This window comes from Lonchura striata, chromosome 4 (assembly GCF_050655825.1).
Source record: "Lonchura striata isolate lonStrDom1 chromosome 4, ASM5065582v1, whole genome shotgun sequence".
Classification (NCBI taxonomy): Eukaryota; Metazoa; Chordata; class Aves; order Passeriformes; family Estrildidae; genus Lonchura; species Lonchura striata.
The window spans coordinates 1135158-1149684 of NC_140706.1; the positions used below are offsets into that span (position 1 = coordinate 1135158).

The window sequence follows — 14527 nt, forward strand, 5'->3', positions numbered from 1 at the left end:
ATCCATCCCTCATGGACACATTGCTCCACAATCCGATTTTTGGCCTTCTCCTCTGTCCTAGTTTCTCTTTGGATAAAGTGTTGTGTTGGGATGGGAGTTGGAAATTTGAATTCCTTGGTGTGCTCCCTTCCCTTCCCTTCCCTTCCCTTCCCTTCCCTTCCCTTCCCTTCCCTTCCCTTCCCTTCCCTTCCCTTCCCTTCCCTTCCCTTCCCTTCCCTTCCCTTCCCTTCCCTTCCCTTCCCTTCCCTTCCCTTCCCTTCCCTTCCCTTCCCTTCCCTTCCCTTCCCTTCCCTTCCCTTCCCTTCCCAGGACCTGGCAGAGGATTTTGGGAACCACAAACCATAACCTGGGGATGCAGTTAGTTTTTCCTTCCTCCCAGTGCTGCTTCACCTGGGATTTGGGATGTTTCCCATGGAACAGAGCCCCGTGTCTCAGGAAAGGCAGCTCAGAGGTCCAGACCTGCAGTGCAGGATTTGGGGATCGAGCCTTTGGATGTGTCCATCATTCCTTGGGATGCAGCCGTGTCCTGGAGCTTTTGGGAAGTCCTGTCTGCCCCTCTGGATGCTTTGTCCCATTTGTCATCCTGTTTTGTCAGGAAAATGATCCTTTCAGCTACAGCCAGTGCCTGGGGTGTTTGTCACCCGACCGCGACAGCCCCGGAGCAGCCAGGGAGGGGACCAAGGACAGGCTGGAAATTCGGATTCGGGGCTGTTCAAGCGGTTCTGGGATTTCTGTTCTCCCCTGAAAATCCATTCCCTCCCTTCCACAGCTGCTGTGCATCCAAAGCAGAGGGAGGCCACGGCAATGGGATGGTGGGGTCAGCCCTGAGCCCTCCCGGCCCTGATCTGGGACCCTCTAGGTGGGCTCCGTGTTCCTACAGCAGCATGGAATGAGGCTCCAGGGCTGGAGCCAGGCTGGGAGAGCTGGGAATGTTCCCCTGGAGAAGGGAAAATTCCAGGGAATGCTCAGAGTGCCTGGAGGGGCTCCAGGAGAGCTGGAGAGGGACTGGGGACAAGGGACAGAGGGACAGGAGCCAGGGAATGACTCCCACTGGGAAAGGGGAGCTTGGGCTGGGATCTTGGCAAGGAATTCCTGGCTGGGAGGGTGGGGAGGGGCTGGGCTGGAATTCCCAGATTTGCTGGGACTGCCCCTGGATCCCTGGCAGTGTCCCAGGCCAGGCTGGATCCATCTGGGACAGGTGGGGATGGCATTAAGGGTCCTTTCCCACCCAAACCTTTCCAGGATTCCATGGTTCTGGCCAATCTCGGGCAGGTGAATCCCGTCCCTGGGTGTGGTGGCACTTTGGTGACCTCACAGGAGGTGACCCTGCGCTGGGGAGGGGCAGGAGGGGCTGTCCCACCCCCGCCCCGGTCCCAGGAGGGGCAGTGGCCACTGTCTGTGGTGATGAAGCAGAGTGAGCGAGGGGCAGCAGCCACGGGACCCCCGGGAGCACCTGGCCAGGTGTCCTGGAGGAGATCCCATGGGGCTGATCCCATGGGAGAGATCCCATGGAGGAGATTTCATGGGAGAGATCCCAAGGGGGAGATCCCATGGATGAGATCCCATGGAGGAGATCCTATGGAGGAAATCCCATGGAGGGGATCCCATGGAGGGGATCCCATGGGAGAGATTCCATGGGAGAGATCCCTTGGAGGAGATCCCATGGGGGAGATCCCATGGAGGAGATTTCATGGGAGAGATCCCAAGGGGGAGATCCCATGGAGGAGATCCTATGGAGGAAATCCCATGGGGGAGATCCCATGGGAGAGATCCCATGGGGGAGAGCCCATGAGGGAGATTCCATGGGGGAAATTCCATGGAGGAGATCCAATGAGGGAGATCCAATGAGGGAGATCCCATAGAGGAGATCCCATGGGGGAGATCCCATGGGAGCGATCCCATGGAGATCCCATGGGGGATATCCCATGGGAGAGATCCCATGGAGGAAATCCCATGGGGGAGATCCCATGGAGGAGATCCCATGGAGGCGATTCCATGGGGGAAATTCCATGGAGGAGATTTCATGGGAGAGATCCCAAGGGGGATATCCCATGGGGGAGATCCCATGGAGGAGATCCTATGGAGGAGATTCCATAGAGGAGATCCCATGGAGGAGATTCCATGGGGGAGATCCCATGGAGGAGATCCCATGGAGGAGATTCCATAGAGGAGATCCCATGGAGGAGATCCCATGGAAGAGATTCCTTGGAGGAGATCCCATGGAGGAGCCCCCATGGAGGAGGGAAAAGCGAGCAGTTTGTTCCTGATCAGCTCTGAGTTCCCCATGTAGAATCAGGGAATCTCCTGAATGGAAAGGGATCCACAGGGATCATCCATCCAAGCCCTGTCCCTGCCCAAAATCCCACCCTGGGCATCCCTGGAGCGCTGTCCAAAGGCTCCTGGGCTCTGTCAGCCTCGGGCCGTGCCCATTCCCTGGGCAGTGCCAACATCTCTGGGGAAGAACCTTTCCCTAAATCCAGCCTGAGCTGCTCTGGAACAGCTCCAGCATCCCCATGTCCTGTCCCGGGTCACCAGAGGGAATCCTCCTGGAGATTTGTCCTTTTTGGAAAGAAAATAATTTATTTATTGTCCAAAAAAATCTCTCAGGTGGAAATGGAGCCATTCCAATTTTGGGCTCCACATGGGAAGAGAAACCTGGAGGGGCTGGAGCATGGCCAGGACAGGGAACGGAGCTGGGAAGGGAATGGAGAGTTCCTGAGGAGCTGGGAAGGGAATGGAGAGTTCCTGAGGAGCTGGGAAGGGAATGGAGAGTTCCTGAGGAGCTGGGAAGGGAATGGAGAGTTCCTGAGGAGCTGGGAAGGGAATGGAGAGTTCCTGAGGGAGCTGGGAAGGGGCTGGAGAGTTCCTGAGGAGCTGGGAAGGGGCTGGAGAGTTCCTGAGGAGCTGGGAAGGGAATGGAGAGTTCCTGAGGAGCTGGGAAGGGGCTGGAGAGTTCCTGAGGAGCTGGGAAGGGAATGGAGAGTTCCTGAGGGAGCTGGGAAGGGGCTGGAGAGTTCCTGAGGAGCTGGGAAGGGAATGGAGAGTTCCTGAGGAGCTGGGAAGGGAATGGAGAGTTCCTGAGGAGCTGGGAAGGGGCTGGAGAGTTCCTGAGGAGCTGGGAAGGGAATGGAGAGTTCCTGAGGAGCTGGGAAGGGGCTCAGCCTGGAGCAAAGGAGGCTCAGGGAGACTCTGAGCTCTGCCTGGAGTTTTCCCTTCTCCAGGGGAACATTCCCAGCTCTCCCAGCCTGGCTCCAGCTCCCGGATGTCCCCGGGGTTCTCTCCAGCAGCTCCAGATCCTTTTCCTGGTGACTCCGAAGCTGGGCTGGAGCGGAGCCGTCGCTGTGGCAGCCGTGGGGTTTTGGGGACAATTCCTGTTGGTGGCACCTGCAGTCCCCCCCTGCTCCCTGCCCTGCCCTGGAGTTCTGTGTCCCGTGTCCCTCTGTCCCTCTGTCCCTCTGTCCCTCTGTCCCTCTGTCCCTCTGTCCCAGCCCACCCATGGATTCCCATCAGTGGCACTCCGGGATGGCTCCCAAATCCCCGGATTTGGCTCCTCCGGAATTCCCGGTGCTCCAGTCTGGTTCTCACCCTCACTGAGGGACAGAACCTGTGCTCGTGTCCTGCTTTTCCACCAAATCCCACCCAGGATCCGAGATCCAAACCCTCACATCCCAAATTAATGATCACATCCCAAATTAGCCCTAGTACCCCAAATTAACCCTCCTATCCCAAATTAACCCTCCTATCCTAAATTAAACCTCGCATCCCAAATTAAGTCTCACATCCCAAATTAACCCTCAAATCCCAAATTAACCCTCAAATCCAAAATTAACACTCAAATCCCAAATTAACCCTCGTATCCCAAATTAACCCTCAAATCCCAAATTAACCCTCATATCCCAAATTAGCCCTAGTATCCCAAATTAACCCTCAAATCCTAAATTAACCCTCCTATCCTAAGTTAATCCTCGCATCCCAAATTAAACCTCCTATCCCAAATTAACCCTCAAATCCCAAATTAACCCTCATATCTCTATTTAACCCTCAAATCCAAAATTCACCCTGACATCCCAAATTAACCCTCGTATCCCAAATTAACCCCCCTATCCTAAATTAACCCTCGCATCCCAAATTAAGTCTCACATCCCAAATTAACTCTTGCATCCCAAATTAACCCTAGTATCCCAAATTAACCCTCACATCCCAAATTAAGTCTCACATCCCGAATTAACCCTCACATCCCGAATTAACCCTCCTATCCCAAATTAACCCTCCTATCCCAAATTAACTCTCACATCCCAAATTAACCCTCACATCCCGAATTAACCCTCCTAGCCCAAATTAACCCTCCTATCCCAAATTAACTCTCACATCCCGAATTAACCCTCCTATCCCAAATTAACCCTCACATCCCGAATTAACCCTCGTATCCCAAATTAACCCTCCTATCCCAAATTAACACTCCTATCCCAAATTAACCCTCACATCCCGAATTAACCCTCCTATCCCAAATTAACCCTCCTATCCCAAATGAACCCTCGTATCCCAAATGACCCCAGCCCAGAGCAGAGCTTCCCTGAACTCTGCGCCCTCCCTGTGCTGGTGGCAGCCAAGGCTGCAGGTTTCCCTGGAAAATTCCCCTTCCAGGGGTTACATGTGCTGTTGTTGAGCCCCACTTGCAGGAGGGCTCTGGGCGATTCCCGAGCCCCAGCCCGCTCCCAGCCCCGGGAACGTGCCGCAGGATTTGGGAATGAGCTTGGGAGGCGGGCGTTGCGTGGGGTGGGAAGTTTTGGGACGAGACGGATGAACGCCTTGTTCTGGAAACCAAGAGGCAAAAAGGCCGGGGTTGGGCCGAGGGGGTGCCAGGGGAGCCATCCGTCCTGGCCTGGGGCAGCCCGAGCTCCCGGGGCATCGGCACATCCCAAAAATCAGGGATTTGGGGGTTGTGGGGCAGGGCAGCTCTGGCTCAGGCAATGCAGGCTGAGTTCGGTGCTAAATTCAGTGAATTTTTAGGTTTCTCTGAGTACCGAAATGGGAGATGAACACCTGAATTTGTGAATGTGAGACAGGGCCGCTGTGGGATGTGTTAATCCGGGCAGAGGGAGAATTCCAGGGAATCACGGAATGGCTTGGGATGGAAGGGATCTTAAAAATCATCAATTCCACAGCAGGGACACCTCCAAAAATCTGGGAATTCCAGCCCAGCCCCTCCCCACCCTCCCAGCCAGGAATTCCTTGCCAAGATCCCAGCCCAAGCTCCCCTTTCCCAGTGGGAGCCATTCCCTGGCTCCTGTCCCTCTGTCCCTTGTCCCCAGTCCCTCTCCAGCTCGCCTGGAGCCCCTCCAGGGACTCTGAGCATTCCCTGGAATTTTCCCTTCTCCAGGGGAACATTCCCAGCTCTCCCAGAGCAGAGGAGCTCCAGAGTCCTGGAATGGTTTGGGTTGGAGGAACCTTAAATCCCATCCCAACAATTCCACCCCATCCCTGTTCAGGGACACCTCGCACCATCCCAGGTGGATCCAACCCCAATGTCCAACCTGGCCTTGGACATTCCCATGGATCCAGGGATTCTCTGGGAATTCCATTCCAGCCAGGAATTCCTTGCCAAGATCCCAGCCCAAGCTCCCCTTTCCCAGTGGGAGCCATTCCCTGGCTCCTGTCCCTCTGTCCCTTGTCCCCAGTCCCTCTCCAGCTCTCCTGGAGCCCCTCCAGGCACTCTGAGCATTCCCTGGAATTTTCCCTTCTCCCGGGGAACATTCCCAGCTCTCCCAGCCCATTTTAGAATTCCACTTACCCGTATTTAGATTTTTTGCAGCTCTGCTTACTTATAAATGAAATTTTGGAGTTCCACTCACTAGATGGGATTTTTTAGTGACACTTACTTAAATTTGATTTTTTTAGTATTTTTGTTCACTTAAATGTGATTTTTTTTTAGAACGACAAACTCATTTAAATGTGATTTTTATAGGATTTCTCTTGTCTCTCTGTGATATTTTAGTGCTCCACTTCCCCATATTTAAGTATTTTGCACTTCTACTTATAAATGAATTTTTTGAGTTGCACTCACCTAGAGGGGAATTTTTTAGTGACATTATTTAAACTTGATTTTTTGAATATTTTAGTTCACCTAAATGTGATTTTTTGGAACAACAAACTTACTTAAATTTGATTTTTTTCATATTTTCATTCACCTAAATGTGATTTTTTAGAGCGACAAACTCATTTAAATGTAATTTTTATTGGATTTCACTCATCTCTCTGTGATATTTTAGTGCCCCACTTACCCATATTTAAATATTTTGCACTTCTACTTTTAAATGCATTTTTAGAATTTCACTTACCCAGAGGGGATTTTTTAGTGATATTATTTAAACTTGATTTTTTTCATATTTTAGTTCACCTAAATTTGATTTTTTGGAGCAACAAACTTACTTAAATTTTATTTTTTTCATATTTTTGTTCACCTAAGTGTGATTTTTTGGAACAACCAACTTACTTAAATTTGATTTTTTAAATATTTTCGTTCACCTAAATGTGATTTTTTGGAGTGACAAACGTAATTAAATTTGATTTTTTTGAATATTTTAGTTCACCTAAACATGATTTTTTTGAGCGACAAGCTCATTTAAATGTGATTTTTATAGGATTTCTTTTGTCTCTGTGATATTTTAGTGCCCCATTTCCCCACAATTAAATTTTTTTGCAGTTTTGCTTCCTCGTCCCTGGATTTTTGGGGAGTTTCCCACGTTTCTGATGGATTTTCTCCCTGTTTCAGGTGCCCGGAGCCCAGGATTTGGTGGATTTCTCCCCGGTCTATCGGTGCCTCCACATCTACTCGGTGCTGGTGAGTGCATCCGGGATTTTCCTGCCTTGGGAATTCCATGGATCTGCTCTGCTCCTTCATCCCGGGATGGAAAACAGCCAGGGGTGGACGGATTTGGGGAAAATCCGTGGAATTCCTTCGTGCGGGGCGCGGAAACGCAAAGGGAATTTTCTCCTGCTGTCCCAAATCCGGAATTTTTTATCTGTTTCCATTTCTCACTTGTGGGATTTGCCTCCAAGAATTCCTCTTTGGGTGTGGGAATTTCGTTATTCCATGGGAATGGAGGAGTTTGGGGCAGGAATTGGTTGGATTCTCCGATTCCATTTTCTCCAAGAATTCTGTGGATTTGTTAACTTCATTATTCTATGGAAATGGGAAAGTTTGGGGGTGGAATTGGTTGGATTCTGACCCTGTTTGCTCCAAGAATTCCTCTTTGGATCCAGTAATTCCATTATTCCTTGGAAATGGGAAAGTTCTGGGCAGGAATTGGTTGGATTCTGATGCTGTTTGCTCCAAGAATTCTTTGGATTCCTTAACTTTATTTTTCCATGGAAATGGGAGAATTTTGGGGTGGAATTGGTTGGATTCTGACCTTGTTTTCTCCAAGAATTCCTCTTTGGATCCAGTAATTCCATTATTCCTTGGAAATGGGAAAGTTCTGGGCAGGAATTGGTTGGATTCTGATGATGTTTGCTCCAAAATTCTTTGGATTTATTAACTTCATTATTCCATTGAAATAGGAGAAATTTGGGCAGGAATTGGTTGGGTTCCAACCTTGTTTTCTCCAAGAATTCCACTTTGGATGCAGGAATTTCATTATTCCATGGGAGTGGGAGAGTTTTGGGCAGGAATTGGTTGGATTCTCTGATCCATTTTCTCCAAGAATTCTGTGGATTTATTAACTTCATTATTCTATGGAAATGGGAAAGTTTTGGGCAGGAATTGGTTGGATTCTGACCCTGTTTTCTCTGAGAATTTTTCTTTGGCCACAGTTAATTTTGCTATTCCATGGGAATGGAGGAGTTTTGGGCAGGAATTGGTTGGATTCTGATGCTGTTTGCTCCAAGAATTCTTTGGATTCCTTAACTTTATTTTTCCATGGAAATGGGAGAATTTTGGGGTGGAATTGGTTGGATTCTGACCCTGTTTTCTCCAAGAATTCCTCTTTGGATCCAGTAATTCCATTATTCCTTGGAAATGGGAGAGTTTGGGGCAGGAATTGGTTGGATTCTGATGCTGTTCGCTCCAAGGATTTTTCTTTGGCCACAGTTAATTTTGCTGTTCCATGGGAATGGAGGAGTTTTGGGCAGGAATTCCTCAGAAATGGATGATTTGCTGCCATCCCCAAACCCACCCTTGCCCGGATCACTCTGAGATTCCAGAGGGGAAAATTCCCGCAGATTGTGCCAGGAGTTTCTTTTTTCACTGGGAACGGTTCCTTGGAGCCGTCCCAGGGAGCTCCTGATCCCACAGGCTGGCTCCTGGGAATTCTGAGTGCACTGATGGCTTAAAATATTGATTTATGAGCAACCTTTGGAGCTCATCCTCCAGCTTTGAACTGGGAATTTTTGGGATGCTTCCAGCAGCACCCGAGCCTTGAGTCTCCTGATCCAAGGAACCTGTGGAAGTCTCATCCCTTTCTAGGGACGTTTGGAGTTCACCCTCCAACTCTGAATTTTGAGGATGTTTCCAGGAGCATCCAAGCCCTGAATCTGCCATTCCAAGGAATTTATGGAGTCTCTTCCCTTTTTCTGGGCCTTGGGAGCTCACCCTCCAAATTTTAATTTTGGGGATGCATCTGAGCCTTGAATTTTTTGATCCAAAGAACCTGTGGAGCTTCATCCCTTTCTAGGGACCTTTGGACCTCACCCTCCAATCCTGAATTTTGAGGATCTTTCCAGGAGCATCCAAGCCCTGAATCTGCCATTCCAAGGAATTTATGGAGTCTCATCCCTTTTCCAGGGTCTTGGGAGCTCACCCTCCAAATTTTAATTTCGGGGATTCATCCAAGCCTTGCATTTCTCAATCCAAAGAGTTTGTGGAGCCTCGTCCCTTTTCAGGGACCTTTGGAACTCATGCTCCAGCTCTGGGTTCCAGCTTCCAGCAGCATCTGGACTTTGATTCTGCCATTCCAAGGATCCTGCATCCCTTTTCCAGGGCCTTGGGAGCTCACCCTCCAAATTTTAATTTTGGGGATGCATCTGAGCCTTGAATTTTTTGATCCAAAGAACCTGTGGAGCTTCATCCCTTTCTAGGGACCTTTGGACCTCACCCTCCAATTTTGAATTTCGAGGATGTTTCCAGGAGCATCCAAGCCCTGAATCTGCCATTCCAAGGAATTTATGGAGTCTCTTCCCTTTTTCTTGGCCTTGGGAGCTCACCCTCTAAATTTTAATTTCGGGGATGCATCTGAGCCTTGAATTTTTTGATCCAAGGAACCTGTGGAGCCTCATCCCTTTTCAGGGACCTTTGGAACTCATGCTCCAGCTCTGGGTTCCAGCTTCCAGCAGCATCTGGACTTTGATTCTGCCATTCCAAGGATCCTGCATCCCTTTTCCAGGGCTGCTGGAGCCCAGGAGCTGTCGTGGGGCTCCTCCCCTGTGGTGGGGCAGCCCAAATCCAGGAGATGAAAGGAGCTCTGTGTTGCCAGCTTTGCTCCCTTGCCAGCCTGGAGAGGGAATTGTTTCCCAGTTCCCGGCGTGTCCACAGGGGTTTGCCGAAGGAAAAGAACTGTCGGAAAGCCCGTTCCTAGAAAACATCTTCTTGTGCCCCTCATCTGGTCATAATTCGGTCATTTGGCCACGTTGCCGTGAGATTTTCTCGGGATGAGAAGCTCCCCTCCCCAAGATGTGTGGCTGTGTTTGTCTTGGAGGAATATCCCAGCTCCAGGCGGAGCTGGGAGCTGGAGCAGGAGTTTGTTAATTGGGAATTAAGAGGGAGCTGAAAGGCTGGGGGGGGCAGGGCTGAAAGTGCCACTTTATTTGGGGAAACTTCGGGAAGAACCATGGATGGTGAGGTTGGGAATCCCATGGGAGGGGCTGCCAGGCCTTGGTTTGACACAAGGCTTGATATGGATTTGATAAGGGTTTAATATGGGTTTATTGTGGATTTAATTTGGATTTAATATGGATTTGTTATGGACTTAATTTGGATTTCTTGTGGATTTGCTGGTGTGACTGTCCACAAAGGTGTTCTGAGGAGGGTCAGCAGCTCCTGCTGGTGGATGGGGCAGTTTTCAACATTCCAAATGGTTGCACTCCAAGGATTTCAAGGCCAAGACATGGAATTGCTTTGCTTCACATTACAGAAATGGGCTTGTTTCTGCATTGGGGATTTTTTTTGCCTTGCTGCTTCACTTTTTAATCAGAAAGAGGGATTGATCCTCAGAAATGTGTCGGGGGATGCAGCAGACCCATGGGCTGGATCTGGGTGGGATTTTCTCCTTCTGGAGGTGGTGTCCCTACAAGGGACGGGGGGAACATGGGATGGGATGAGAGGGAATGGCCAGGGAGGTTTAGGTCGGGTGTTGGGAAAATTCCTTGGTGGAAAGGGTTTTCCAGCAGTTCCCATCCCTGCAGGGACGTGGCCCTTGTGATGCCTTGTGCAGGCTGCCCTAGAGCAGGGGCTGGGCAGAGTCACAGGATAAAGCAGGGATTTATTAAAGGATCTGATCTCCTCAATGGACAGAATTAAAGAATAAAGCAGGGATTTATTAAAGGATCTGATCTCCTCAATGGACAGAATTAAAGAATAAAGCAGGGGTTTATTAAAGGATCTGATCTCCTCAATGGACAGAATTAAAGAATAAAGCAGGGATTTATTAAAGGATCTGATCTCCTCAATGGACAGAATTAAAGAATAAAGCAGGGATTTATTAAAGGATCTGATCTCCTCAATGGACAGAATTAAAGAATAAAGCAGGGATTTATTAAAGGATCTGATCTCCTCAATGGACAGAATTAAAGAACAAAGCAGGGATTTATTAAAGGATCTGATCTCCTCAATGGACAGAATTAAAGAATAAAGCAGGGGTTTATTAAAGGATCTGATCTCCTCAATGGACAGAATTAAAGAATAAAGCAGGGATTTATTAAAGGATCTGATCTCCTCAATGGACAGAATTAAAGAATAAAGCAGGGATTTATTAAAGGATCTGATCTCCCCAATGGACAGAATTAAAGAATAAAGGAGGGATTTATTAAAGGATCTGATCTCCTCAATGGACAGAATTAAAGAATAAAGCAGGGATTTATTAAAGGATCTGATCTCCTCAATGGACAGAATTAAAGAATAAAGCAGGGATTTATTAAAGGATCTGATCTCCTCAATGGACAGAATTAAAGAATAAAGCAGGGATTTATTAAAGGATCTGATCTCCCCAATGGACAGAATTAAAGAACAAAGCAGGGATTTATTAAAGGATCTGATCTCCTCAATGGACAGAGCTAAAGAACAAAGCAGGGATTTATTCCAGGATCTCCTCATGGATCCACCTTGGGCTGCGCCAGAGCCCAGCCAGGGCTGCACCCAAATGACCCAAAATGGTCCCAAAATGCACGAGCACTCCCGGGGCTCTCCCTGGGACCAGTTCTGCTCCATTGGCACCTTGGAGTTCATTGTCCCATTCCAGCTCCAGCCCATCAGTCCCACCCTGCTTGTTTTTCTCTCTCCAGCCCACGCTGTTTGTGCTCCTGGGCTGAGATTTGGATCATTGTCCTTGGTGCCCAGCTGGAGCAGGAATTGTTTTGTCTCCCTACTTTTCATCATCCCCTAAAATGAAACCCAGACCCACACACTAAAGCAGCACAGAACCTGAAAAATAGAAAAGCTGAAACCGGAGCATCACTTGGGGATGCAGGACAGGGCTGGGGATGGTTGGATTCAGTCCCAGAGGATTTTTCCAACCTCAGGGATTCCGTAGAGAGGTTCAAGTAGGGCAGGAGTTCAGTGCCAGCAGCTCTGGCCCCACCCTGAGCTGGGAGCAGTCCCTGCTCCATTCCTGATCCTTCTCCTGTTCCTGTCCCTGCTCCCATTCCTGTCCCTGCTCCATTCCTGCTCCTGTTCCCATTCCTGTCCCTGCTCCATTCCTGCCCCTGCTCCCATTCCTGTTCCTGCTCCATTCCTGTCTCCCCCATTCCTGTCCCTATTCCCGTTCCTGTCCCTGCTCCCATTCCTGTCTCTCCCATTCCTGCTCCTGCTCCCATTCCTGTCCCTGCTCCATTCCTGTCCCTGCTCCATTCCTGTCTCCCCCATTCCTGTCCCTGCTCCCATTCCTGTCCCTATTCCCAATCCCGTCTCCCCCATTCCTGTCCCTATTCCCATTCCTGTCCCTCCTCCCATTCCTGTCTCCCCCATTCCCGTCTCCCCCATTCCTGCCACTGCTCCCATTCCTGTCTCTCCCATCCCATCTCCCCCATTCCTGTCTCCCTCATTCCTGTCTCCCCCATTCCTGTTCCTGCTCCCATTCCTGTCCCTGCTCCCATTCCTGTCTCTCCCATTCCTGTCCCTGCTCTCATTCCTGTCTCTCCCATTCCTGTCTCCCCCATTCCCATCTCCCCCATTCCTGTCTCTCCCATTCCTGCCCCTGCTCCCATTCCTGTCCCTATTCCCATTCCTGTCTCCCCCATTCCTGTCTCCCCCATTCCCGTCTCCCCCATTCCTGTCTCCCCCATTCCTGTCTCCCCCATTCCCATCTCCCCATTCCTGCCCCTGCTCCCATTCCTGTCTCCCCCATTCCCGTCTCCCCCATTCCCGTCTCCCCCATTCCAGTCTCCCCCATTCCTGTCCCTGCTCCATTCCCGTCTCCCCCATTCCTGTCCCTGCTCCATTCCCATCTCCCCATTCCTGGCCCTGCTCCCGTTCCTCCTGCCCATCCCGGCGCAGCGCCAGCAGCCGGGAGCTCCCATGGAGCAGGATGGGGGCTCGTCTCTCGGGAAGGCGCTCCAGGGAGCCGGGAGCAGGGGCCAGAGCCCCCGAGCACCAGCTGCCCTTCTGCTGACCCGGGCCCTCCTGGCCGGGCTTTCTGGGCCAGCTCGGGTGGAGCAGGGTCGGAGATCCTGCACAGGGCGAGGAACCGGCCGGCAGTGTCACACGGAAGGATCATAATGTAATAGTTCCCCAAAACTCCCAATATTTGTCATTTACAATGGCGTTATCTCAGAGCTTGGCCCGCAGTTAAAAAGGCCCACGTTGAATAAACATTGAGATATTTATTATTTTTAGTGAAATCGACCTTCCAGTCACCTCGGTTTTATGGCTGCGCTGCTTATAAATTCCCAAAGGATTATTTGCAAACTCCTGCTCCTATCTGGCAGCCTTATCAGCAGGGCAGGAGTTCACATATTGTACCGGGGGGTCAGCCCGCGGTCATGGGCTTCCAGAGGGGGCCAGGCACCTGTAAATCCTGCAAATCCTTCCCTCGGCAACCAAGGCGAAGGACAACATCCAACAGGCACGGAGACTTTTCCAGGAAACGCTGAACTTTGGCAGGAAGGGCAGAGCAGGGGGAAAGAAAGTGAAGGAAGGTCAGGCGGGGGTTAATTGAGAGCTGGACCTTGGCGTGGCGGCGGCGGGGCAGGACGGGCTCTCCTGGGATGTTTGATGGGATTGTTCATCCCAATTCCCTTCCTGGGGAGGAAGGGGCTGCCTGAGGGAGGGATGGGAGTCAGGAGGGTTTGGATCTCTGGGATCTGGGATAAAATATCCCAAATCTCCATGGTGCCTCCATCCAAAACCAGTCGGGCTTCTGTGAAAGGTTTGAGGAAGCAGCAAATCCAAAGATGGGAATTTCAGGATCAGTTGGCCAAGGCCTGACCTGGTTTGAGCTGATCCTGAGCCCCAAACCCAGCCCAGGTTCTGTTCAGCCATTTCAGGCTCTCCTGGGATGTTTGATGGGATTGTTCATCCCAATTCCCTTCCTGGGGAGGAAGGGGCTGTCTGAAGGAGAGATGAGCATAGGAAGGGCTTGGATTCCTGCAGATACCAAAGAAAATGTCCCAAAATCTTCAGGGTGCCTCCATCCCAAACCAGTGAAAGGTTTAGGAGGGGCACTGGGAGCAGCTCCAGGGATTTTAGGGTCAGTTTGGCAAAGCCTGACCTGGTTTGAGCTGATCCTGAGCCCCAAACCCAGCCCAGGTTCTGTTCAGCCATTTCAGGCTCTCCTGGGATGATTGATGGGATTGTTCATCCCAATTCCCTTCCTGGGGAGGAAGGGGCTGCCTGAGGGAGACATGAGCATGGGAAAGGTTTGGATTTCTGCAGATACCAAAGAAAATGTCCCAAAATCTTCAGGATGCCTCTGTCCCAAACCAGTCTGGGAGTCTGTGAATGATTTAAGGAGGGCACTGGCAGAAAGTCTAAGGCATGAGAATTTTGGGGTCAGTTGGCCTGGTTTGAGCTGACCCTGAGCCCTAAACCCAGCCCAGGTTCTGTTCAGCCATTTCAGGCTCTCCTGGGATGTTTGATGGGATTGTTCATCCCAATTCCCTTCCTGGGGAGGAAGGGGCTGCCTGAGGGAGGGATGGGAGTCAGGAGGGTTTGGATCTCTGGGATCTGGGATAAAATATCCCAAATCTCCATGGTGCCTCCATCCCAAACCAGTGAAAGGTTTAGGAGGGGCACTGGGAGCAGCTCCAAGGATTTTAGGGTCAGTTGGGCAAAGCCTGGCCAGGTTTGAGCTGCCCCTGAGCCCCAAGCCCAGCCCAAGCC

The 14527-nt window shown here is 50.6% G+C and overlaps 1 protein-coding gene across 13 annotated transcripts in view; it reads left to right on the top strand.

Moving 5' to 3' along the window:
- The window catches only part of EXOC6B (exocyst complex component 6B), a 284486-nt gene that overhangs the window by 119799 nt on the left and 150160 nt on the right, over positions 1-14527 (top strand). For all 13 annotated transcript variants that reach the window (XM_085577334.1, XM_085577337.1, XM_085577336.1 and 10 more), the window contains one exon: positions 6773-6841. In XM_085577334.1, coding sequence (XP_085433460.1) covers positions 6773-6841 — 69 coding nt within the window. The remainder of the gene's footprint in view (positions 1-6772; positions 6842-14527) is intronic.